Here is a 26166-nt window from a genome sequence, read left to right on the forward strand (position 1 = left end):
CATTTTATTTTTACAGGCGTTGCCTTATCATTAAATGATGACCTGACCTCGACACCTTGGCACCAGCTGTTCTGACAGGATTATTTCAAAGTGGTTGAGTACTTTCAAAATTATTAAAGTAGTGAGTTGTTAAAATTGCCGCCGGCCTAAAATAATTTTCCTGACAATTGTTAATTGCGTTCCTTTCGCAAATTTAGTTCACCAACGGCCATTGTAATGAAGTTTGCACGTGTTCAAATCGGCTTTAACTTTGTGTCTCAAAAATGGCCCTACAATATGACTCAATTAATTCAAGTCTATACATGTTTGCACGGAAACGGTGGTTGACATGTCTCATCCGGTTGATTATGTAGGAGTATAAAAGCGTTTTCATGTGTATGTCTTTCGAGTAGTATCTAGTCAACTATATTGTTGACACCTAAAATTAAAAGTTAAAATTTATATTAATAATGTCATTAGCAAACGTTGAATTTCATTTAAACATACTAGAACTTAATGATTTTTTAAATAGTATACATGGTGAAAAAGAATAAAATATCCTTAAAAAAGTATGGAAGACTTTATTGAAATTTCATTCGCAAAACCGAAAAGCTTTTTTAAGTGGAGGATACGCGGCCTTTATAAAAGGATATACCACAATGTATACAGACATTGATATTTATATAGAAGGTCTTCCACGTAAAGAAGACACGAGTAACTTAACAAAATTTTACAATTTAGGAAATATAGATTACATCACATATTTTAAAACAGATTCTACAGATCCAAAAATTTTATTTAATTTTATTTTTATGAAAAAACTTTGGGATGACATTCGAACAAATACATTGAATATAATTAGTAAGTTTGATATCAATGTATGCAAAATCGCGTATTTTCCTATTGTTATTGATGGAAATTTAAAAGTCCAATCGCTAGAAATGTGTTTAACATCGAAGGATCTTACGTTTCATCAAGCGAAAACCCAAGAACGAGCTTTGAAATATCAGTTACGCTTAAAGAAAAATTTGGCGGAGCAGTTACAGGTAAGCAAACTTTTAATTTTATAAACTATTTATTTATTTAATTTTTTAGCAACAAAAGTATAATCTACATAAACACAAAGTGTATTTCCTCGTAAAGAGGGAAAATAATATTTCATCAGAAGAGCAAGCGACAAATATACCGGATCAAAATACGATAACAGAAGACAACGCTAATAATGAAAACAAAGAAAAAGAAATTTCAGAGCAAATGTCATTTATACAAGTAAACAAATTTTAAATTTTATAAATCTTTTCTATTTAATATTTTTATTTTAGCAAGAAATTAAGGCATCTAAAAATAAGATGTATATATCGAAAGAAAATACTATTGAAAATAGCAAAAAAGAAAAATTATCAGTATCTTTTTCAGAGTAAGTAAATTTTTAATTTTTATTTTCTTTATACTTATTATTATTACAATTATTATTTTTCTTAAAGATCCGATGACGTAAAACCAGAAACATCATCATCATCATCATAGACGTCTCTTCTTCTATCTAGACGATGCCTGCCCTTCACCCGCTGCTATAACTACACATCAACATCATCATGAAGCCTCCATCTTTTTTTTGTTATTTTTAAAATATCAAGCCGAAGGTTATTGGGCGGGGGCTGAGGAGGCATGCACAGATACAGACACAAATACCCCCCAGCCCCTAAATCCTTCGGCTTGACAAAAAAAAAATAAAATAAAAAAAAATAATACCCAATATGTATGTACTTATCTAATATACATTATTCTTAACAATGTATTTTATTTAATAAATATATTATATACTTACCATTTATAATTGTTTTTTTTTAATTACCTAAAACACAATAAAAAAAATATCCTAATCCGGATTCGAACTTTACTTTGTTTTAGATTTATTTTACTATAACAATAATACCAGAAATGACGCATATAATGTCTAAAAAGTTTTTGTATTCAGAGTTATACAACCCAAAAAACACGTATTCACAATTGCATACCGCACAACCCATAATAGGTAAATTCAAAGTTGCATAATTCAAAATTGCAAAATCTCAACAAGCAACTTTTTTAAAAAAATTTTTTTATTATTTCATTTTCTATGATTATAACCTCAAATTGACTGACATCTGTCAGCAGCAGCCATCTTAAATTTTTTTTGTGACGTCATTTAATTTTATAACGTCATTTTCTAATCATCGCCATCTTGGATTCTCTGACGGTGTGGGTGACGTCATTTGGGGAGCCAGCTTGGATTTGTGACGTGAGGAGTGACGTCAGAAGTGACGTTAAGATAGGCGCCATCTTGGATTTGTGACGTGAGGAGTGACGTGAGGAGTGACGTCAGAAGTGACGTCATTATGGACGCCATCTTGGATTTCTGTGACGTGAGGAGTGACGTCATTATGGACGCCATCTTGGATTTCTGTGACGTCACCGCCATATATATTCTACTAATAAGTTATTTGTAAGAAATTTATTTGTTATTTTTTTTAATTTATACATTTAATTTTTTTCGATGCGGTGGTATTCGGGGCATACCATTAATTTTTGGAAAAATTGAAATAAAAAAAAAATTGAAAATTATTCCTTTGTTACTATGTTAAGATACATTACTGACCCAAATATAAAATCAATCCTAATAATTTTTGACTTTTTGGCCGCAAAGGATTAAAGCGTCGCGCTCTAAACATGTGCATTCATTTACTGCGTGTTCAAATGCTGATAAAGCACAATAGTTATTTACATTCGTGTGCGGTAACCTACATTTTACAGTTCGAAATGAATTTGAAGCACGACGCGCAGCGGAGTGCTTTAATAATTGAGCACTGTAAAATGGTTAACACACAAGATTTGTATTAAGCTGTTGGCTGACGTTTAAACAAAAATCCAAAATTACAAAATTCAGAATTAATACAAATACAAGCAATTCCAACCGACGACGGCCTTTAGACCCAAACCAGAACAACAACAGTTAATACAAATACTTTTGACAATAAATATCACGGTGGCTATGCACTTTAATGCCAAACAATTAAAAAAGACGCAAAAACGTTGCAGACACAAAGTTTTGTTACCATTGACTTGTTGGTGATTTTATGCTTCAAAATGTCGAGCGATAATAGCCCCACGTGTACCCCACCAGAAATCAGAAGTGCTGCAGAAAATGTTACCATTTTACAAAATGTTTTTTTTTAATAAATGTCTATGAAGATAATTTTGGCCGTGCGGTAAAACTTTACACACGTCCGTGCGTAAAATCCCCAGGCGACTGTAAATACAGTCTTTCAATAGGTGTCAATTGTACGTTAATTTGACATTTACATGTCAGGAGGCCAAAAAATCCTTTTCCATGTCCAAACATGGTAGGCCATCCAAAAATTGCGTTTGATTTTTGACATTTCAGAAATGTCAAAAAAAGTGTTAAATAATAATGTGTAAATCTGATATTAAAACTATTATTATTATTATTATTATAAGCATGGAGGACGAGCGAGATGAAAACATCTATAGAGCTCATCATAACTAGATAAAAAGTGCCAAAATAATATACAGGGTGTTTCACATAACTTTACGAGGCTTGCGCCTAATGTACGCACCCAAATATTCAAAAGTCACAAAACACTGGATACAAAAAACACACATTTAATTATTTCATTTTTGGAAACCCATGACAGTTGTTGTCAAACTAATCACTGTTTCATTAAAACTCATAAACTGCAGTTTTTCAAAAACAATTATCATTTATTCTATCAAGAGACGGCATGAATATGATTCTAGAGCAAACTAGAGAAGATTATCCAATTTTTTCAAATTTGTAATCGAGTTCGCATCGGAATATGTATTATTCATTGCATCTTACAGGCGCAGGCCTCGTAAAATTATGTGAAACACCCTGTATATACATAGTTCTTCATTTGTGCACCCGAAAATTTAAAGTCTCATCATAACAATCCTTTTGTATAAAAAAAGATGAGAAAAAGCAAGGTTAGCATTACTATTTTATTATAGTTAATAGATTTAAAAAAACATGTATTATTTTATTATCAGTTATTAGGTACTGTCGCATTATTAACGCAAATCCGTTTCCGAATTCTGCGTGTTTTTCTTTCTAAAAACGGCAAGTGCCTAAGACGAAATAAAAATTCATGTGCAGTTTTGTAATTTTGGTAATTTTTTTAACATCTCATAATACCTCATGATGCACTTCTTGACCTTAAACGCAAAAAAATCCACAGTAAATAAGAAAACTTACCGATTAAGGCCCCTCTCATTGCACTGACATGACGCCTCGACTGGTTAGTTCCGTCACAATAGTGGTCCATCTTTAGAATTTTGCAGTTTGAAAACCACTACCGACACAATCACAAACATAGTCATACACATATCACGTATCACCAGATACCACCACACCCAACCACATAAACAAACAACCACCGATCAACTGTTGCACTCCTGTTGCGTCTTGCGCCGTGCAGGCAATAGTTTGGTTACGCAAGCGCATTTTAATCCAAATGCAACCCACTATACACTTCAATATGCACTGTGCTCTAACTCCGGCTTCACTCTGACTATCTGGAAAAATTGAGTCGCTAACTGTTACTGATGCAAACTGATAAATTGGTCTTTTTTTTTAAATGGAAATTACCATGTCAAAATTTTAGTAAAAAAATTGGTATCAGCTTGTCTCCATAGCCACAAATTTTGTTTGCTCTTTGTTTTTGTCCCTAGAAATTTTGTTAAAAAATTATGGTTATGTGTTCCTATTGAGATGTTGTCAAAATTTTGACTTTTATGAATCTTGTGTGCCTGTTTCCTCTTTGAAAGCGCTATAATTGAATACCTGAGGACAGACATCATTACCTAAGGTCTAAAGACAGAATTCAGTGCTAATAGTTTTGACAGAAACACACCGCAAGTAAGTACAATGTTGAGGACAAAAATGAGATTTTTGCTACAAAAACTTTGAAGATGCATTTTATAAATTCTTCTTCAGCTTTAGTTTCAAAATTATTACTTTTTCAACTCATTCCTCAAAAAACAATGCACAAGACACTAATTTAATTGCGTTCTTTCCGAGGTTCTTTCTCATTCATGTTTATTTTGTATTCTTGTCGATTTCTTGCTGAAAATTAAGAATATTAAGCGAACCTGCATTACAAACTGCGTCTACATTTTAACAGGCCCTTTTTTTAACTTCCTGTTTGCTATTCGTTTCCAAATTTCGAAAAACTGTTAGTGTACCGAATTTGTTTCTTTTTTAGTGTTACGTCTCTAAATTTTTTGTGTTGACGTTGTGTTGACATTGTTTTCAAATTAATTCAAAAAACCGGAACTGCCAACTTCCTTTATTAGAATTACCATTAATAAATTTACTAGTGATGCCAACGTTAAGACTGTTTGGCATTTCCATTTAAAAAAAAACAGATTTTACACTATCAGGCCCGTCCTGTACGGTTGTTCACGTTGTAGGACTCACAAACAAGGGCGGATCGAGGGGAGGGGCCCAAGGGGCGAGCCCCCCCCTCCCCAAATTTGCCAACCGAAAGTTTTAATTTTTTATATTTAAATTTTAATATAAAAACCTTATGACCTAAAATTTTTTAAATAAGAACATTAGATAGATCGAGATACTTTGTAATCTAGTCATTTTTCATTTTTGGATCTGAAAACGTAAGTACCTATGTCTGTTTTTGAACTAACTGCACGTGAAAAGTTAAATAAAATGACAAGTCGAAAGGTAAAACAGCAAAATGGGCTGAAATTAATCGCCGACGTATATAATCATAAGACCGTTTTTTTTAATGTAAATCATAATTTTAGTTATTAAAATCATCATCTTCTTGATCATGGCATATTTTACCTTTCCACTTGTCATTTTATTTGACGTTTCACAGTCATACGCACAGGACATACGTTTTCGGATACAAGGACGAGTCGATTATAAATTATCTTGACCTCTCGACACTTACTTAGTTTTACTAATTTAAAAAGAAATCATCAGTTGTGTAAGACAAGGTTTTCCACCGTAATTTTTATTTTTTTTTCTCACTTTTCTGTAGTGAATTGCAATATTATTCCTGATACTTACATCGTTTTCTAATCTCGAGTAATTAACTAAATACGTTTTTATAAACAGACCTCGAGAGTTTTTCTGTGAAAACCCATAAAACTTGGAATATTTACGAGGGTCAAGTCAAGCCACCCCCGAGTGGTCGATGATCGAAACCAGATGTCTTTAAGACTGTGAGAACCAATTCTCCAAAAATCGTCGAGTTAGAATTAGTTTTAACCCACACTTCATCGGGGTAGTTTGAGTTCGAGTGTGAGTGTTTATTGCAAATTAATTCAAAAGTGAGTTTGTCACTGAGTAATCTGGGTTCCATTGGTGTGAGTGAGTTTGTCACTGAGTAATCTGGGTTCCATTGGTGTGAGTGAGTTTGTCACTGAGTAATCTGGGTTCCATTGGTGTGAGTGAGTTATCACTGAGTAATCTTGGTTCTATTGGTGTGTGATGTTTTCCAATCCAATAAGTGGTAGAGATTCATGATATTTGCCATATCAACGGTAGGGTGAGTCGTTTAATAATTATTTTAATCGCTGTGATGTTGATATTTATCATTGTTGAAAACATTCATCAGAAACCTGTGTGAGTATTGAGTAGAGTATCAAACTGTAGTTGATTTGATGCGCTATAAATCAGTCGATGGTATTTAATTGGAAGATATTGAAGTTGATAATATTTWATGAGATTGATATTTGAATTGATTGTTGATAATTGATGAATATTATTAAGTTGAGCCCCGACATGTCGAGCTAAACTATTAGTCTGTCTATCCTCCTTTATCCACGGCTAGTCGTCGAGCAGGGCGGGTCAGTGGGATACTACCTGTCCATRGCACCGCTGAGTCTAGTCCAACAGGGGACTCTGGAGGGTCACGGCGTCGTGAGGCCTCCAGGTCTGGTTTTTGTTTTGTTTGTGGGGTTAGCACTCTGGAGCGGCCACCGCACCTGCGCCCATTGCACAACCAGGTCTAGATGCAGAATAGTCTCTGGAGGAGGGGTGCCAAAAGGTGGTCATTGCACTCCCAGTGCCCCGTTTGGTTGAGGTATCCTGGAATGAGCCCATCATCGGTGTCGGCGGGACCTCCATTGCACGCTCAGGGCAGGGCTATGTGMGATTAGCAGTTGAGCAGGTTGGTCAAAAGGGCATTCATTGCACTCCCAGTACCCTCGTAACCGTGTTTATGATTTTCGTCGAGGCTCAAATGGAACGAACACTACCTGCGCTATGAAGAGGGRCTCCATTGCACGCTCAGGGCTATGTGTGATTAGCAGCTGAGTGGTAGGTCAAAAAGGTGTTCATTGCACTCCCAGGCGCCGCCCCTTTATTTAGGTCACTGGATCGTAGTATCGCTATCATAATATCCATTGCACTGCCGGGGTTGAAGGACCCATTGGATGCGGGTCCGGAAGTCCGGAAGGATATTACCAAGGTACTCATTGCACTCCCAGGGCAAGTGGTTACTGACAGGTCAGCGTTGACCATTGTACGTCAGGACTGCGATGTGGTCTCTCGATGTCTGCACGTCCAGAGGCAAGCGGGCTGGTTGGAATCTATGAGCAAAGGGTTGACCCTTAACCTGGTTTTCCCTAGGCTCCTGGAGTCCTACTCAAACCAGGACTGCAATTTATCTAACCTTTCATACCCGGACAGAGCTCAACTGATCCTATTCGAAGTACATATTTTATTGTTGATAGATTTGCATAATTATTTTGGGTTAATCACTGTTCTATTTAACTATTCACGAATTATGATTGTGGACGTCTCACTCCGATGGACTGGATACTCACACCCCCATTTTATTTTTACAGACGTTGCCTTATCATTAAATGATGACCTGACCTCGACACCTTGGCACCAGCTGTCCTGACAGGATTATTTCAAAGTGGTTGAGTACTTTCAAAATTATTAAAGTAGTGAGTTGTTAAAATTGCCACCGGCCTAAAGTAATTTTCCTGACAATTGTTAATTGCGTTCCTTTCGCTAATTTAGTTCACCAACGGCCATTGTAATGAATTTTGCACGTGTTCAAATCGGCTTTAACTTTGTGTCTCAAAAATGGCCATACACTTTCAGTTTAGGAATTTTTTTTTTAATGGCAACCCACCATGATAATTTTTTTAATTAAAGATTATGATCTAAAAATGACCTCTAATTAAATAAAATTGTTTTTTAGTCAGTACTTTTTTTAATAAATTATTAAAGTTGCGTTTCGAGCTCATCACGAAGATTTTCCGAACTTAACCGAAGTGGTCGTTTCATGCTCATGGGAGAGCCTTGATTTTTAGGCAGATACTTTGGGGTGGTTTCGAATTGACTAAAAATATAAGAAAATGAGTTCTAATTGGATTTTTTGCTCCATCCAGAACAACCCCAAAGCAGGTGCACAAAAAACCGGGTTCTCCAAGGACCAAATGCATGAAATTACCCCTTCGGTTAAGTTTGAAAAATCTTCATGATAGCACGGAACGCAAATTTACCAATTTATTAGAAATAAAGTACGGGCTAAAAACAATTTTATTTAATTAGATGTTATTTTTAGATCATAATCTTTAATTAAAAAAATTGTCATGGTGGGTTGCCATTTAAAAAAATTTTTTTTCAAAACTCGAATACTAAAAGAAATTTCGAAAAATGTTATTCTTGATAAATGGTCACATTTTAATTGTACTTTACGCTACACTAATTATTTTTTTCGTAAAGTGGTTAGTTTACAAAAAAAACCGCTTGGTTCCATACTTTTTATTCACCTGGTATAAAATAACTTGGATTGTAAATATAAATCGCAATTAAAATTAGATTAAGACGTAAATGAAATTTGTTTTTTGAGTTACATGGTCAGAATCTCGGGCTCATTATCTTATCTGAATCACCCTGTATAGTGAGTTGCCATTTGAAAAAAAATAAAATTTTGCTGAACTCAAAAATAACAAAATTTCGAAATGTTTATTTTTGAGACACACTTTTATAACATTTTATCATTCATCAATTGGATTTTTTTAATAAAATCTGAAACAGGTGGAAGGGATTGCAATGCAATCGGCAGCACAGCACGTGCATTTTGTTATGTCGAATTAGTTGAAATTGTTGTGGCTTTTTGTGTTATTAACAAATTGATATTATAAAAATGTTTTCTAGGGTTTCTCAGTTTTCATTGGAAAAACAATTGAAAATCAAAAAAGAGAGACGTCCTTTACCCGATATGATAATTGAAAACGACAACTTGTAAAGGTAAAAAATATATTCGAAAATTCATACGCGATATTTATTCCCACAATTCCCGTCGTGAAGCCTCCGAGTCCGATTTTATTTTGTTTGTAGGGTTAGCTCAGAATAGACCAGCGCACCTGTGCCCATAATGGCCAGCACCGTAGCCATTTGCTGCCCGTGTGCTGCAAGCTTATGCTTAAATGCCCCCATAAAAAAATTAAAAAACAATATTTATACATTTTATTTTGATATCATCTAAACCAACAATAGGTCCATATAGGTTAAAATTAGGAAAAACTTAAAAAATGTGCGTACAATGTGATAAGATAAATAAATTAATAACAATAACATAAAATAACGACTAGTAATATAACATTTACACAATAAAAAATAAAGCCCTTAAACATTTAAGGCATTAAAAACTTGAAAAAAAAAATGTTGAACACGCCTTGCTTTCAGTTCTGAATTTTTTTAATAATATTAGGTAAATCAATCCAAAAATTAAAAATCATGCTCATTATTTATTGTAATCATTTTGAAATCACATAGTTGTTTGTTGTTAATGTCAATGGATTCAATTAAAAATTTATAAAATTTTCTTAATCTACGGTCGTATCGAATTGTTATTAAAATATTATTATGAAGAAAATTATTAGATGCGATCAAAGTAGAGCATCGATTTATTATTATCTGTAAGTTTTATCATTTGTGGAGCAGCGGGTCTATACATAATGCAAAATGGCCATAATTAAAATATAAAAAAATAAACACTTTATTTTTGAATGTAGAGTAATAAATTACTGTAATATAGCACCGCTAATTTTTCATGGCACTTTCGCTCACACGTTCACACTTACCAATGCTTTGATTAAAATTACCAAAGTGTGTTGAAAAGTTACTAATTTAATAAGATCCAAGTACCAATTACCATTAGTTCTCTATTATTACCGAATATTTTGTTTTAGTCAGCACATTGCAAGGCTCTTGGTAACAAGAGATGCAAATTTGCCTTGCATTGCTTGATATTATTATCAGTTTTTAACCGGTCAGGGGAGGTCAGACATGATGGCTGCAGATGTTTTTATATGAGTTGATTACATAAATACACTTGCTTTCAAAACTTTCGCGTACACATTCAAGATCAAGTAACAGCAATTTTGCAAAAATTAATTTTAGTTGTGTGAATGGGCAATTTTGAAATTAGATTGAAGATGACCTTGACAGCATTTAAAAAAATTGTGACTGATCCCTCATGCAGGACACAAATTTCGGTCTTATTATTGCAGATAAAAACCAATGATCTTTAGAAAACAGATAATTCGGCAGTAATTAATAAAAATTAATAAATACCAATTAATAAAATTAATATATACCATTTCTTATCAGTGTTAATGAGACAAGATAGAACAAGTTGAAATTTGTTTATTTTTATAACGATTTTTTTTCTTTTAGGAACATCTACCTAACCACAAGACTAATAAGAGAAGATACGAAACAGGTGCGCCAGAACTCTCGCCCCAGAGAAAAATTTCAAGTAAGACAAGATAAAAAATTCTATATCTTAAAAAATTTTGACATTTATTTTTTGACATTTGAATATTTTTATGTCTATTTAATGATACTGATGATCTTGTAATATGTTTTTTTTTATAATTATTTAGTAGTGGTAGAAAAATTTTGCTAATAAAAGCCACAAATAACTTTAAACAGTTACAATTTAGGATACAGCTTCCTTGTTTCATCTTCTAATAGCCTGTAGCAAAAAAACTTGGAAAATTACTTTTTTAACAGAAATAAATAGAGTCAAAGTGCAAAATTTAGACTCTCATAATTAAATAAATAGGGTATTTTTTTACCTTAAACTCCCCCAGTTTCGTACGCCCCTGATTAAAAATTTCGACATTTGATGTTTGAATTCGTTTAGGTGTATAAAGATTATCATCTGTACCAAATTTTGTAGGTTTATCTTAAATGGTTGCTGAAATATTAGAAAAAACATATTAGCCCCCTTCCAGGGGGTGTAGCTCCCTTACCAAGCATTTTTCGATACATGTATATAGGAAACTTTTGTCTTAGAATTGAATATCCTATCACCTGTTTAAATTTGTAACAATAAAAACGGAACACCCTGTATATACAGGGTTATTCATAAATATGAAGCAATATTTGAACCTTAAAATTGACCTATAAAATGATGTTAATTTAAATAATAACTCGTGTCCTATCTCTACTGATAAGAATTTTATAGCCCTCGGAATGTGGGTATGGAAATTTGATTTTTTTGTAATAACTTTGGAACTATTTGACCAAATATTATAAAATTTAAAACATTTCCTTGTGACAACATACCTTTTGAACTGGTAATAACGAAAACCGGATACATCCACTCAATTTCCGGTTCCAGCGGTTACAGGTCACATTTTTTGTGTTTTCCCATTTTTTTGCTCTCTTCACATCAATTTTTTATTGCCCAAATAGATAGAGTAATCAATTTCGGATAAAAAGCGCATAACCTTTAATACCCCTAAAATGGACCGTTTCAAAGATATTTTAATTTAAACTGAGGACTGCACAACGCTGAAATCAAAAAATAGGGATTTTGAATAAATCATATCCACGGCAACAAATGACCATGGTCCCACAAATCGCTGTCAGGCATCTGTCAACTTTGACATTGGACGATTCTTGGGCGATTAATTGAAAATATTTAATAAAAGAGTTTACTTCAGACTCCAAATGTAATCTACAATAAATCCAAATCGATCTCGTAGCATTTAATTTATAAAAAAWTCACAAAAATTTATCGTCAAAGTTAACAGATGCCTGGTAGCGATTTATGTGACCATGGTCATTGGTTGCCATGGATACCACTTATTCAAAATCCCTATTTTTTGATTTCAGCGTTGTGCAGTCCTTAGTTTAAATTAATAGTTATTTATTCGACGAGTTTGAGTGTAAATCGGACTCTTTATTTGACCGAGTGGATTTTACCATCCACGAGGTGGAATAAAGCGTCCGATTTACACTCAAACGAGTGGAATACAACATTTTATTCTTCGAATTAGAGTCAACAAGGCTTAAACTTGCTTTAAATCTGTTAAAAATAATTTGACGTTTTGTATTGAGAAATGCCAAACAGTTGTCAAAACTTCCTTACACGGGAGAAAAACCGTAAATTTTGACAGTGTCGAAGAATAAAATATCTTTGAAACGGTCCATTTTAGGGGTATTAGAGGTTATGCGTTTTTTATTCGAAACTGATTACTCTATCTATTTGTTCAATAAAAAATTGGTGTTAAGAGAGCAATAAAATGGAAAAACACAGAAAATGTGACCTGCAACTGCTGGAACTGGAAATTGAGTGGATGTATCCGGTTTTCGTGATTACCAGTTCAAAAGGTATGTTGTCATAGGGAAATGTTCCAAATTTTATAATATTTGGTCAAATAGTTCCAAAGTTATTACTAAAAAATCAAATTTCCATACCCACATTCCGAGGGCTGTAAAATTCTTATCAGTAGAAAGTTATTACAAAAAAATCAAATTTCCATACCCACATTCCGAGGGCTGTAAAATTCTTATCAGTAGAGATAGGAAACGAGTTATTATTTAAATTAACATCATTTTATGGGTCATTTTTGAGGTTCAAATATTGCTTCACATTTATGAATAACCCTGTATAGATAAACGGACATTTATGGTTTGTTGGAGAGATATGTATTTGTATTTAAATTCACCCAAATGTGATTAATTTTTATTTACAGTTTGATCATTCTACATAACGCAACTACAAATAAAAAAATGAAATAATATTTACGAATCAAACAAATTTGTCACTTGGTAAATTAAAGTTTTAGAACAAGACCACCTAAATATGGGTAGGTTAAAATTTTGTTTATCTTAATACGTGAAATTATTTTTTTTATTTCAGATGAAACTTTTATGCTAAAGCATATTATTGAGGAGATAGTGATTCCACCTGAACGTCACCACCTCCCAGACCTTGCTTATATATGTGGCGGAGATCTCGACGGGGATCAATTAGGCTATATAAGAGTATTACCATATTTAAATTTCGAAGATATAATATGTAATAGAACACTTATTATTATTGATGTATGGAAATTGTATTAAGTAGATAATCAATAAAAAACTTTATAAAAAATAATTCTTTTATTTTAATTTACAAACTTTCTTATAACTTGATGAAGTATCAGCAAACAAAGGGTTTTTAATACATAATGGGCACCAAAATAATTCATACTTAACATGATTTGCAAAAGAGTAGTTCTTATTGTAGCATATTCATATACATGTTTAAATGAAAAAGTACATAGGTCTTTTACATTTTTATGTAAATCTTTATAAAAAGTATAATATTCAATACCTACAGTAACGAAATTTTTTGTTTTGTTTTTAAGTTTTTATAATTTCGTTTTAAACACATTAAACGCATTGTATTCAAAAAAGAAAAATACATTTCATAAAAAGCCGTTTCAAACATGATATGCAAAAAAAATGTCATCATCAATACATTTATCATACTCCAATCAATTTCTTGTTATTACGTACATTAAGAAAGGTCTTGTCTGGTCGTATTAAAAAGGTTTTCCCTTAAATTATCCAAGAGGACTGCATCCTATTTCACGTTTGAAATTTCAGGTTCTCGAAGACGGCCTTCTAGTCAGGGTCCAGTCTTGTTTCCATCTCTTCTTTCCTCGTAGAACAGTGCTTTTATTAATACTCTCATAAGAAGTAGCAATACTCCTTATCGTCCACCCATCCTCTAATTTGGAAAAGATCAAAACTTTTTCTTTCTATCAGTCTTTCTGCAGTCGAGGCATTTTGACTTTTCAAATTTAAATGTCAGCGTTGATTAACTACAATCCTGATTTAATATAGCGAAAAATAGGTGTACGCGAAAGTTTTGAAAGCAAGTGTATACTAATACTAAGTAAGATAAGATATCAGGACTATGGAAAAATTGTTATTTGTATTACAAGGGAAGAAAAGACACTTTCCTCCAGTGTAAAACACATAATTTTTCCTACGATCCAGCAAAAAAAACTTCAAAAACAACATTTTTTTTGATATGCTACGCAACCCGGGAAGGCTATAAAAAACCTTAAATCATAAAAATTTTAAATTGAAAATTTTTTGTAAATTATTACTACTAGTAAGGCCCCTTCATAACACTTTGTTTTTATAATACTTTTTCCTTGATTCTAATGTCTATTTAAAAAGCAAATTTTTTTTCACTACAACTGTAACATACAGGCTGCGCCAGAACTGGCGCCCCAGAGAAAAATGTCAAATGCCAGCGGCAATAGGTCGCCAAAAAGTGCAGCCGAAGAAGTAACTTTTGCTCGCATAAGAAAGTTGCGAGACTCTTAATTCCACCAATCCCAGAAGGACACCAGAGTCTGATTGAAAAATTATATCTGTTGTTAGGTTACAAAAATGATACCAATTTGTCTAAAAGTTTCAAATAATAGCTGGACTACTGTAATTTGGACATTTATTAATTTTCTGTCATGTTTTTGACATAACACGCTATTTTCGAAAATTTTTCTCGCTGAAGATGCTGTGCACAAGCTAATGAGCTAATTATAACATAAAATACGTTTGAGGTTTCATCCCCTAGTCACTAACCACCCTTACTTTAAAATTTTAAAAAGCACCCCCAACTTTTTGAAACATTTTTGGAAAGGGGGGAAAAAGCTTATCTAACCGTAAATAAAAAAATATTCCAAAATTCCAAAACAAAAAAAATTAAAACTTTTATTCCGGTTAAGACGTCACACTTTTAAAGTACTTTATCATTCATCAACTAGTTTTTTTTAATAAATAGTTTCAACAAAAACGTTTGGTTCCATACTTTTTATTCATGTCTCTCTAAATGCTTTAAAATTATGTTTTGTTTTAAAAATAAATAGTTATTTTCTTAGTTCTGTTGCAAATTTAATGCCAAAAGCACAAACAGATTGTCACTTGTAAAATTAAAATGAATTATTTTTCTTATCATTTTTTTTTTATATTAAATTAAATAGGTAGGTAGGTATATTAAAAAATACACAATTCAGGTTACAAAATGTATGTTTAAATAAAAGAAAAGTAAGTAATAGTAAAATATAGGAATAAAATATGCATTACTCTTGAAAATTGCACAATTTGGTTATTTTTAATTACCATTATGTTTTTTACAAAAACAAATAAACAAAAAAATATATAATAATAAATAAAAAATATATAAAAATACATCAAAGATAAATTCAAACATTGTTTACTAATGTGCAAAATCTTATTTTTCTATTTTTAACACAAAGATGTTTTGATTTGAGTTAAAGAAAGTATTTTCTAAACTTTGCAAAAAATGAAAATGTTAATTTGACAACACTGCACCGAAATCTGCAAAGTGGTGGTGGTGTTATAGTATTTATACAGGGTGCGCCAAAACTCGCGCCCCAGAGAAAAATGCCATATAAGGTAAGATGCCAGGAACATGGAAAAAATATTAAAAAAATTTTATCTATCAAAATTTCGAAGTTATGAGGGTTTAAAGTTTGCACTTTGACTCTATTTATTTCTGTTGGAAAAATAATTGTCCAAGTTTTTTTGGTCTAGGCTATTAAAAGAGAAAACAAGGAAGCTGTATACTAAATTGTAACTCTGTTCAATGTTATTTGCGGCTTTTATTGGCAAAATTTTTGTCCCTTTACTAAATAATTGTAAAAAAACATATACAAAATCATCAGTATCATTAAATAGATATAAAAAAATGTCTGGCGCACCCTGTATAATAACACAAATACAAATATGGAAAAAATATACATACCACGTGAAAAGAAAGTATGGAAGTGAACGTTTTATGCTTAAACTATTCATTCTTTGAAAAAAAAATAATTGATGAATGATAAAGCAATTTTTCATTTTTTTGTTTTGGAGTATTGCATAACTTTTAATTTTTTCAAATCGCAACCAACTATAAAATACTTTTTTCTTCCAAAAGCTATGATTTAAAGGTTAAAAAATTTACATTGTATTTAATTTTCATAAAAAAAATTCACATAAGTTGCCATTTTGAAAAAAAATCAAAACTCAAAAACAAAACAAAACAGACAATTGATTAAAAAATTAAAAACAAAAGTTTGGTTCCAGAATTTTTGTTCACTTTGTGAACCTACATGATCAATAAAAAATCTTTCCATATCTACTCTGTCTCTAGGAGTTTTTGAATAAAAAAAAATGGTAGTTGCATCATTATTATTTATTAAAAATTTGTTAATTGCCAAAACCCATATTTATGCTTTTTATAACTATTTTTATCTTTTTACGTCTTCTTTAAAAAACTTTATTCCCTTTATAGGGTTTAAAACCAACCTTATAATTGATCATTTTAAGCAGGGTATTTCACGAGTGATAATGAGCCTGACGGAATTGAAAATACAACCCACAATACATTTGCACAGTTAACGTGGATATTTTAGATTGAAAAACCAATTATGAATCCACGATAACATTGCTTCGATAATTTTATTTGTCACAAATTATCAAAATTTCAAAATGCATTGGAACGATGAGAAAACATCTGATTCTCATTTTGGCGAATTTGGAAAAAAAGCTTCTGCCGTTGAACCTTTGTAAAGATAATGTTTCCTGTATAGAAAAGCTCCAAAAATGCTTGAATCTCTTAAGTGTTTTCCAATGGTAGATAAACATTAACCTTAAAAATTGTGTTTCCTGTCTTGTTAATTTCTTTGTGTCAGTCACGCGATAACTATGTTTTATTAATTTTAAAATTCATAATCAAAATCCATGAAACCTATGCAGATGTATTGCTGACTGCAGTATGGTGATAATGAGCATACCCTGTATGCAATATTTTATTACACTTGCACTGAATTTTGTTATATCTTTGGCAACGCTGTCAAACACAGGTGACAAAAAACCAAATTCGGATGGTGATTGTATGTTTTTAGAATATTTGGAGTGCAATTTCTGTAATAAGATTTCTGTCCATGTGATTATTTTGGCGCCAACTTCAAACAAGAACTGCAACTGCAAAATTCTCTTAAGTTATCATTATCAAGAAATGTGATCGATCATGGTGTGTTGCATACCTGAACTGGATACCAGGAAACGGGAAACAATAAAACAAATAGTCTTCAACTTTTTGAATTTTATGCAACTCAGACTCAAACACGTTGACAATTCAATAATCTGAATACAACGCCGTCAATTCATAAAACAACCAATCTTAACTCCTCCCTCTCTGACATCAACTCTTTAGTACATTATTCGGTATATTTTTAGACGCCCTGAAACAAACTTAATAACTCCAACTCCATTTTAATATTTGACCTTACTTAAGACAATCATTATGTGTTTTGTACTCCATGGTGGCACTCGCCGGAATATTAAGCAGTCTTTTCAGCGCATCCCTAATCCTGGCCGTCGTCGCTTGATCCGCTGCTGTTCTGTTCCATATACTCAAGAGATATTCCTGATACCTGGTGGAGACCACCACACCGCAGATCTCGTTTCCGGCCATAAACTGCTCGCCGAGCATTGCCATGCATAAGTTTTCCCACGCGCGACCCGCTTGCTCCTTCCGTAGACGGATCACCCATTTGCCGCCCTTTTTATTGGCGGCGTCCTCCCACATGGGCTTGATGCCCTTCTTGAAGAGGTGCAGATCGCGGTGGGCCGGGATGTCCTGCAAACGGACGATGTGTGTGTACAGAGCCCACCACTGCTCCACGGTGCCCACCTAAGACAAATATTTCTATTAAAAATTAATTAATCAATAATAGCAAAAAAAATGTTCCTCATTTGCGTGCGTCAACAGTCTAGTGTATTTTATGGTTTTAATGTTAGTGACCTTGAAAGTGAATTGCTTTCAATATTTTTTACCAGTTTTCCAAATTTTTGGTGACGTACACTTGAGTGCAAAAAAACGTAAATTGATTTTTTTTATAATGTAATTTGGCCTGTTAATAAATGCCAGTTTTTTGACGTTGTCTTTCTCACAATTCACAATTTCATAATTGTCAGGCATCTTCCAAACTGCTATTAAGTTTTTCCATTTCGTTTTTAACACTATGACACTGCACTGCCACCAAATACAACATTTCTTTTGATAGTTTTCTAACCTTTTTGGATACAACCTTTTTCACACTATGTAAATCTCTGAAAAATTAGACAATTTTGTTTTTGACAATTTGCGGTTTTTTTTTTGCAATAAAGTGTACATGAAAAATCTTGAAAATTTCTAAATTAAGCACAATGACAAGTGTGAGTTCCAGTTGAATTTTTTAATGGCTTCTTCTTCTTCCTCCCGGAGAAATGACCTTATCTGCCAGGCTACGTTGCCATTTTCCAACGGCTTTATGACACTATACAAGATGTTTCAGAACTCGTGCCCCAGAGAAAAATTTCAAGTAACATAAGATACCACTGAAAAAATTCTATCTGTCAAAAAATGTTGAGATTTATTTTTTATGTCGATTTAATGAAAATGAATAAAAGCAGCAAATAATAACATTAAACAGAGTTACAATTTAGAATACAGCTTCCATGTTTCCTCTTGTAATAGCCTATATCAAAAAAACTTGGAAAATTATTTTTCCAACAGAAATAAATAGAGTCAAAGTGCAAAATTTAAACTCCCATAATTTTTTCCCATAACATTTTTTCTGTTTTAGGTATCTTACCTTACATGGCAATTTTTCTCTAAGGCGCGAGATCTGAAACAACCTGTATACGTATCACCAACTGTCGCAAAAGTTTCTTTTTTTCTTTAAAATTTAAAAACAGCATAAAAAATTCAAAATAAAAAAATTGTATAAAAGACTCGTTACACAAGACCATTCAAGCAATCGTTTGTTAATAAACTCGCAGCTACGCGGCTCGTATCGAAATTTCTTTTTGAAAACTTTTTGTGTAAATAGTGTAAAACCAAAATGGTTTTCTTAGAGATAAAGAAAATAAAAAACTGAAGGGCGCTTTTTAAAGTTTCAACGGCTTACATGAATTTCCCTTTAACTAAATTTGCATTAAAAATAAGAATGTGTTAATAACAATTTTAATATCTAAATTTAATATCATTTACGAGGAATAATGAGTCTGACCAAATTCTTGTATAAGGTGAACAAAAAGTATAGAACCAAGTGGCCTTTTTTAATTATTAGATTTAAAATTAATTAGAGTGCAATTAAAAATGTGATCATGTTTTGAACTTTGTTTTTAAAATTGAATAAAATCTAGATAGTTGTAATTTCTAGGTCTAGATCATAGTGTTTGTAAAATAAGTTTTACAAGGTTTGATATTTAAAAAAAATTAAAAGTTTAACAAAACTCGGAAGCTAAAAGAAATTTAGAACAAATTTATACTTTTATAAAAATAATCACATTTTTTTAGTATTTGATAATGTACTAATTATTTTTTCGTAAAGTAGTTAGTTTATGCCAAAAGATTAGATTGTAGATACAAATCATACGATTTAATATTCTCATTTGTATAATTTAACTTTCAGAAAGAACAATTTCGAAGCAATTAATGCAAAAAAAATACAAAAACAAACATAATTTTATTATTATGCAGATAGGTTGCTGTACCTAGTAACTTTGTCATTAAAAACTGGACAGGCTGATATCTGCAGTAAATTTTCTTTATAGAATATACCAATAATTAAATTTTTATAACCCTCTAAAACTATAAAATTGCACAGGTTATCAGTACAACAATACAGGTGCGCCAGAACTCGCGGCCCAGAGAAAAATGTCATATAAGGTAAGATACCAAGGACATGGAAAATGTTAAAAAAAAATTATCTATAAAAATTTCGAAGTTATGAGAGTTTAAATTTTGCACTTTGAATCTATTTATTTCTGTTGGAAAAATAATTTTCCAAGTTTTTTTGCTACAGGCTATTAGAAGAGGAAACAAGAAAGCTGTATCCTAAATGATAACTTTGTTTAATGTTATTTGTGGTTTTTTATTGGCAAAATTTTTGTACCTTCACTAAATAATTATAAAAAACATATACAAGATATAGCATCATTAAATAGACATAAAAAAATGTTAAATGTCAAAATTTTTTGACAGATAGAATTTTTTCCATGTTCCTTGTATCTTATCTTACTTGATTTTTTTCCCTGGGGCGCGAGTTCTGACATACCCCCCGTATTTTGTATTAGAAATAAATAAAAAATCATTGAAATATGATTCTTAAATAAAAGTAGTCCTAACAAAATTTTTGTGATGACCTGAATAGTTTCGTAAGACCAATATTAAAGGCGAATTTTTAATTATTATTTTTAGATCCTTCCCTATTGCGTTTGATTTCTAGAGAAAGTCTCATCTACGATCTTCTTAAGATTAATAAGATTTCTTAAAATGCTTTCGTACACCACCCATAAATTTTATTTTTCACACAGATTTGAAAACAGATCTCGGGTCAGACCATCTTTAAAGTAAAATTTTTTCTAGTCAAATATAAGATACCTACACCAGCGAAGACCACCTTAGTAAATATTTTGTTCGTTGATAAAGTTACTTTAAAGTTAAATCAATAACAAATTGAGGGTAAGTAATGTGAAAAATATGCAGTACATTATTCAAGGACTAAGTAAGAGTTTCTCTAAAGTAGAATACACAATTTTTTCTACTATCATTAAAAGCAGTATGTTACAACTATATGGACAGTTTAACACAGAGACACTCTGTATAAACCTAAAATGCTTCAAATAAATATCTACAAATATGAATGAATTTACAGTTTTCTATACTATTCTTGATTACAAATTATAAAAGCCTTTACCAACCTGTCCCACCAGCCGCAAAGCCTGGCTATAGCCTTGTGAGCCCTGCACCTGTGACGGCCTCTTGGAGAACCACAAACAGTACGGATGTTGTAATCGATGTTCACCAGGAGGATACTCGATAGCTCCCAAATCAGTTATGTAGGGCCCCACTTCGTCGTCACCACTGCCACTGTCCGAGTTTTCCGCGTGGTGTTTCAAGCTGGCCACCAAACAAAATAAACATCGAACAATGAATGAAATAATAGACACTTACGGTTCGTATTTGTTTGACATGGTGCCGGTTGTGGGGGGGTTATTTACGTTATATACCATCAAATTAACTATCACAGAACTTTTCTATAGCTTTAAATCACTTTTTTAAAAGCTGAGTGGTCTAATCAACTGACACTTTTTATTAACCTTGTTTTCCAGGGGTACCAATACTTGTTAGGGAATCTTTTGACGTTTATTTTCATTTTGAGGGAATTTAAGGCAGGGAAAGTTTGGTAACGAAAAGATGATAACATGAGAAATGTACCGAAAATATTTAAACAAAGAATTTAGTAATAAAGAGCAACACAACATGAATATTATTTGTTTGTTTGGCGTGGTGATGTTGGCTACATGAATGTCGGTACAAATAGAAAATTTCCCGCTAAATTCAAAATAATTAAATATTTACACGTGTCAAACAATTACAAAATTTATTATATATTTCAGGAAAATAATAACAATAATAATAATTTTCCGTTAACTTAAAAAAATGGCAATTATTTTGCACACCAAAAGTATTCAAACTATTAATATTTTTTTATACAATGAGTGGCAAAATTATGGAATAAACTTGTTATAGCTTGTTCCAAATCTGGTGGCGAACTGACGTTGTCAAAAATGATTGAATTTTGACACTAAACATGTGTTTACTATTAAAAAAAAATATTGTTCATAGGCGTCGTATGAAATAATATTTTAAAACTACTGTTATTCTTTAAAAAATTATAATAAGTAGTCTAACCTTACAGTTTGTATTCAATGGCGGCATTTCAAAATGCTCTAGAAAAATTCAAATTTGAGCGGGAGAATTGCTCATGACGTGTGATCGGAGTAGTTTTGGACCCTTTTTAAAATAAGATAACCCTACGTTGTTGTTGTTAGTTTGTTCGTAATAATCCTTCGTCGTTTCTTCGAAGCACTGAACAAACGGATGGGAGTAAAATTAAATAATCAAGAAATAAAACACTAATGTTTTATTAATATGAAGTATAATTCAACAATTAAATAAAACAACAATAGGAAATTTGCTGGTAATGAATTTATCAAATAAATTATGTCACAACAAAAAAAACTCGAACAATTAATAAATACATTCTGAAAAACAAATCAAGGTATTCTAATGAAACAGTTTCTTTTCTTTTTTACTGTGAAAACCTCGAATCCAATGTACCAAAAATCTACAACACAATTTCCGATACCGCTGTATCGAAGGAGAAAGGAAGAAAAACATATATCAAGGACTCTCAATCAATCAAACAATCGCGTCTCGAAACCCTACAACTCTGTCGAGTCGACAATGGTATTGTACCTATGGTCTCTTTAGTGGGCAAAAACCGTCCTTTTTCGACAAGCTCCTCTTTTGTGCCCTGTGTACGTGGAAGCGTTATTACTTATCAGCTACCYGGACTTTGCTGATATGATTGCCCAATTAAAGGAGAGTAAAGAACAGTAAAAGACAGAWCGCAATGCAGCATGCATGAAACCAGGAGAAGCTACAGAAGTTTTACTTTTCATCTCGCGTTACATAAAACAAACCCGAAAACTTAATCTTTTACCAGACGAATTATCCACTTACAGAACTCATGGCAAATTAACAACAATCATGATTATTATGAAGAAAACAARYTTTTKGGCACAATTTTCACGTAATATCGATACAGAATTTARGTTTTTGGTGACGTAATTAGTCATACCCCCTGTCGCGTCCGGTCTCATCTTCCTGAGCCCCACGGTCTCCTCTGCAGCCTCCTCCAAGCGACGACGCTTCCTTCTCTTCCTCGATGGAAGACCCCCGGGTGTAGTCGACATCCCAACAATTTCCAAAATTTAATTCAAAAAGGAAAAACAACAAAATTCTCCTCACTCTTCGCCTGCCCAACGACGACTACCACACCTTCCTTTGTTTTCCCACTTTTCGAAAACCCCAAAAAAAACAAAATCCCCCCTTTCCCACTGTGGCGTGATCCGTCACCGCAGAGTCAAATAAAATTTTCAAAAATGCATAGGCAACACATTTTACCGAATAATTAAATACAAATGGTACGGTTACAGTAGGTACTCGTACATCATAAGATGAAGAATGATGAACGAATTATTAAATTTTTAACGCATGGAAAGAATTTTCAAAAATGATATTCTTAACAATCCTTGTCTTCAAAATTTTTAGAGAAAAAAAGTACTCCCATGTATTTTTTTATCTTAACCAAGTGGGCGCACTCCAAGTGTCTTTTCTGTCACTGTCAGTTCGCCACCAGATATACCACCAGAATGAGCTCTAAAACTGAAAATATTTTGTTTTGACAAAAATTCTCAATCTTTAAGGAAGGACGTCATTGACGTTTTTTTTTTTTTTAATGGAAACGACTAATTTTTTTTAGCAAATTCGATAAATTTTTTAATTTAAAAAATGACAAAAACAAAATAATAAATACTACATAAAGTTTCGGAAAAAAATCATCCAAAAAGTAAAATAACATCAACAAAACACAAACATACAATTTTAAATCAAGTTAAAAATTTTGTATTTCTTAAAAAGAAAATTGACCTGTTCGAGCATTTTTGTCAAAACAAAATATTTTCAGTTTTAATAAACAAGATTATTTCATAATTTTGCCGCTTATTGTACGAAGTGATTCAGAAAGATTGAGTCTGTTGGTAACAGATTTGAATGTATTTTTGTTAATAATTTGAAACACTGCAACCGGATACGGTTTTGCTTGACAAATACTGGACGTACCTACAGTTACGGAATTAAAATTTCGGGCAGTATTTTTCTGTCACTTCAAAAAGTTTACTGTAAACTACCTTTTACTGTCATCATGACTGACATTTGACAATTAAACTTTTCTGTCGGTGACGCTATTTTTTAAGTCCAAATGATATAAACATGACAAGATTAAAAAATGAGGTTATTAATGTAAACGTTGTTTCAGAGTTTACATTATGAAAATGACAATACTGCCCGAAATTTTAATTCCGCAATTGTTGTTAATCAAAAGTTTACTCCAATGGTAACCTTTAAAAATTATAGACAGAATTGCCAACAGATTCAGTCATTGTGGATCACTTTGTATAAAAAAGCATCTAAGTTAATTTTTTTTGTCAAAAAAGTAATTTATGTAAACTTTTTTTTTTTAAAAATTTAATATGTACAAAGTGTATAAAGTAGATAATAAATAGTAATTCTTTCTGAAAAAATGGTTTTATAGTGGGTGGCCATTAAAAAAATATTTTTTTTTGTAAAACTCAAAAGCAAAAGAAAATTTCGAAAAATTTTCTCTTTGATAATACATTACCTTTTTATAGTACATACTTTATCATTCATCAATTTCTTTTTTTTAATGAATAGATTAAGCAAAAAACGTTTGGTTTCATAGTTTCTATTCACCTGGTGGGAATGTATGGAAATTAAAAAAAACAAACTACACTACATCAAAAAATTTCAAAATTAACAGAGCTATGGGGGATACATTAGCTGTAAAAATACCTAAAAACATTAGTCTCTCCATCAATATTAGTCAATACGCGGTGGATTTACTAAAGCAACTCAAAAAGTTACTTTTTTCTCTTTTCTTTAAATCAATGTTTAAGGTGAATTTTTTTTTTTTAAATCATGATACTACTGATCATTGGTTCTGAAATATTGATGATCAAAGAGTCAAAGACAAAAGGATTCTTTTTCATTTTCAAGTCAGATATCTCACCGACAAATTGACGTTAAGAGAATATAAAAAAAGCATTCTTATTAAAAGTGAACGAACATACTCTCCGGCCTATTCCCCACGCCCGTGGACCAAAAACAAAAACAAAAAAAATAGATTTTTTTTTCGCGCTATTACGTAGGATTGCGTAAAACCTTAGTCCAGAAAATTTTTTTACCAAAAGATCTTAAAACTAGAAACTTAAAGCTTCACAATTTTTTTAAATCTAGATACGATCATTTTTCGATGAGTTAGAGTCTTCCAAAAATCACCAAAAAATTTAGGAAAATTGTTTGTTCCTTAACTTTTGGTATAGTGTATTTTATTTTCAAACAGTCGCAAATTGCACCTTTGTGTATTCCTCTATAGAAACGGTTGAAGTGGCTTTTTTATAACCGGAAAGTCAAAATCAAAAATAGCAAAAAGGCTGATGCAGAGTCCAAATTTCCGTTTGTGATCCGCTAGAAAATAAAATAGTATATGTCATTCAGAATAGAAGGTATTTTTGTACTTCGCCTACTTAGTTTCACTCGGCGTTCAATCTCTGGGTTTAGCACAAAAAGACTACCCATAATATAATATACTATTTTTGTAAAAAGTTATTAAAAAAAGTTGTTTAGAATCAACATCTAGGTTTCTAAACCAAATTTTAAAATCATCCACCATCTACGATTTTTCTTTTTTTTTGTATAAATTTGTAAGAAATCTTTTTTATTAATAAAAATAAAAAATTCTTCGATTTGTGAAAGAATAAACATAAAACAATGAATAATATCATAATTGGTGTTTATAATGCCAGTTTACATATTTTTATCTTTACAATTTTGATTATAACGTTGCCAAGTTATTAACAATTTTTGCAATTGTTGCAAATTTTGTTGAGTTTTACATGAAATTAGTTTTTGTTAAAATAAGATCGTCATCACTTAATTATCATTTTGGGCAATTTGTTTAATGTTTGTTTTGATAATAAAACATGAACTTTCGTGTACACATTATTATACACACCCAATAAATTTCATATTCACACCTAACTCATTATTCTGTTTTAACCCAATTACTATTTTAATTATCAATTTGCAACGATGGAGAAACCTGGAAACTCGTTTTGTAAAA

The 26166-nt window shown here is 31.8% G+C and overlaps 1 protein-coding gene and 1 pseudogene across 1 annotated transcript; one reads left to right on the forward strand and one right to left on the reverse strand.

Annotated features, from left to right (window-relative positions):
• The first annotated feature begins 388 nt into the window (after window positions 1-388).
• Window positions 389-7696, forward strand: LOC123010136 (annotated as a pseudogene).
• A 9708-nt stretch (window positions 7697-17404) lies between these two features.
• LOC123009703 (eukaryotic translation initiation factor 4E type 2) lies at window positions 17405-21735 on the reverse strand. Its single transcript, XM_044406182.1, has 4 exons — window positions 21351-21735; window positions 21098-21296; window positions 17638-18041; window positions 17405-17589 (listed from the first exon to the last, which is right to left on the reverse strand). The coding sequence occupies exons 1-4, from the start codon at window positions 21407-21409 to the stop codon at window positions 17550-17552; spliced, it is 702 nt and encodes a 233-aa protein (XP_044262117.1). The 5' UTR covers window positions 21410-21735; the 3' UTR covers window positions 17405-17549.
• Between the last annotated feature and the right edge of the window lie 4431 nt (window positions 21736-26166).

Source organism: Tribolium madens, unplaced genomic scaffold (assembly GCF_015345945.1).
Source record: "Tribolium madens isolate multiple individuals breed KSU strain unplaced genomic scaffold, Tmad_KSU_1.1 Scaffold_7;HRSCAF=85;Tcas5.2_LG10, whole genome shotgun sequence".
Classification (NCBI taxonomy): domain Eukaryota; kingdom Metazoa; phylum Arthropoda; class Insecta; order Coleoptera; family Tenebrionidae; genus Tribolium; species Tribolium madens.

What these genes read in the sequence shown, in the direction of transcription:
- LOC123009703 (XM_044406182.1), bottom strand. Translation starts at nt 21,409, where the DNA reads ATGGTATATAACGTAAATAACCCCCCCACAACCGGCACCATGTCAAAC. An exon ending in ATGTCAAACAAATACGAACC is followed by an intron (nt 21,297 to 21,350) that starts GTAAGTGTCTAT and finishes TTTGGTGGCCAG; the next exon opens with CTTGAAACACCACGCGGAAA. An exon ending in CTTTGCGGCTGGTGGGACAG is followed by an intron (nt 18,042 to 21,097) that starts GTTGGTAAAGGC and finishes TATTTGTCTTAG; the next exon opens with GTGGGCACCGTGGAGCAGTG.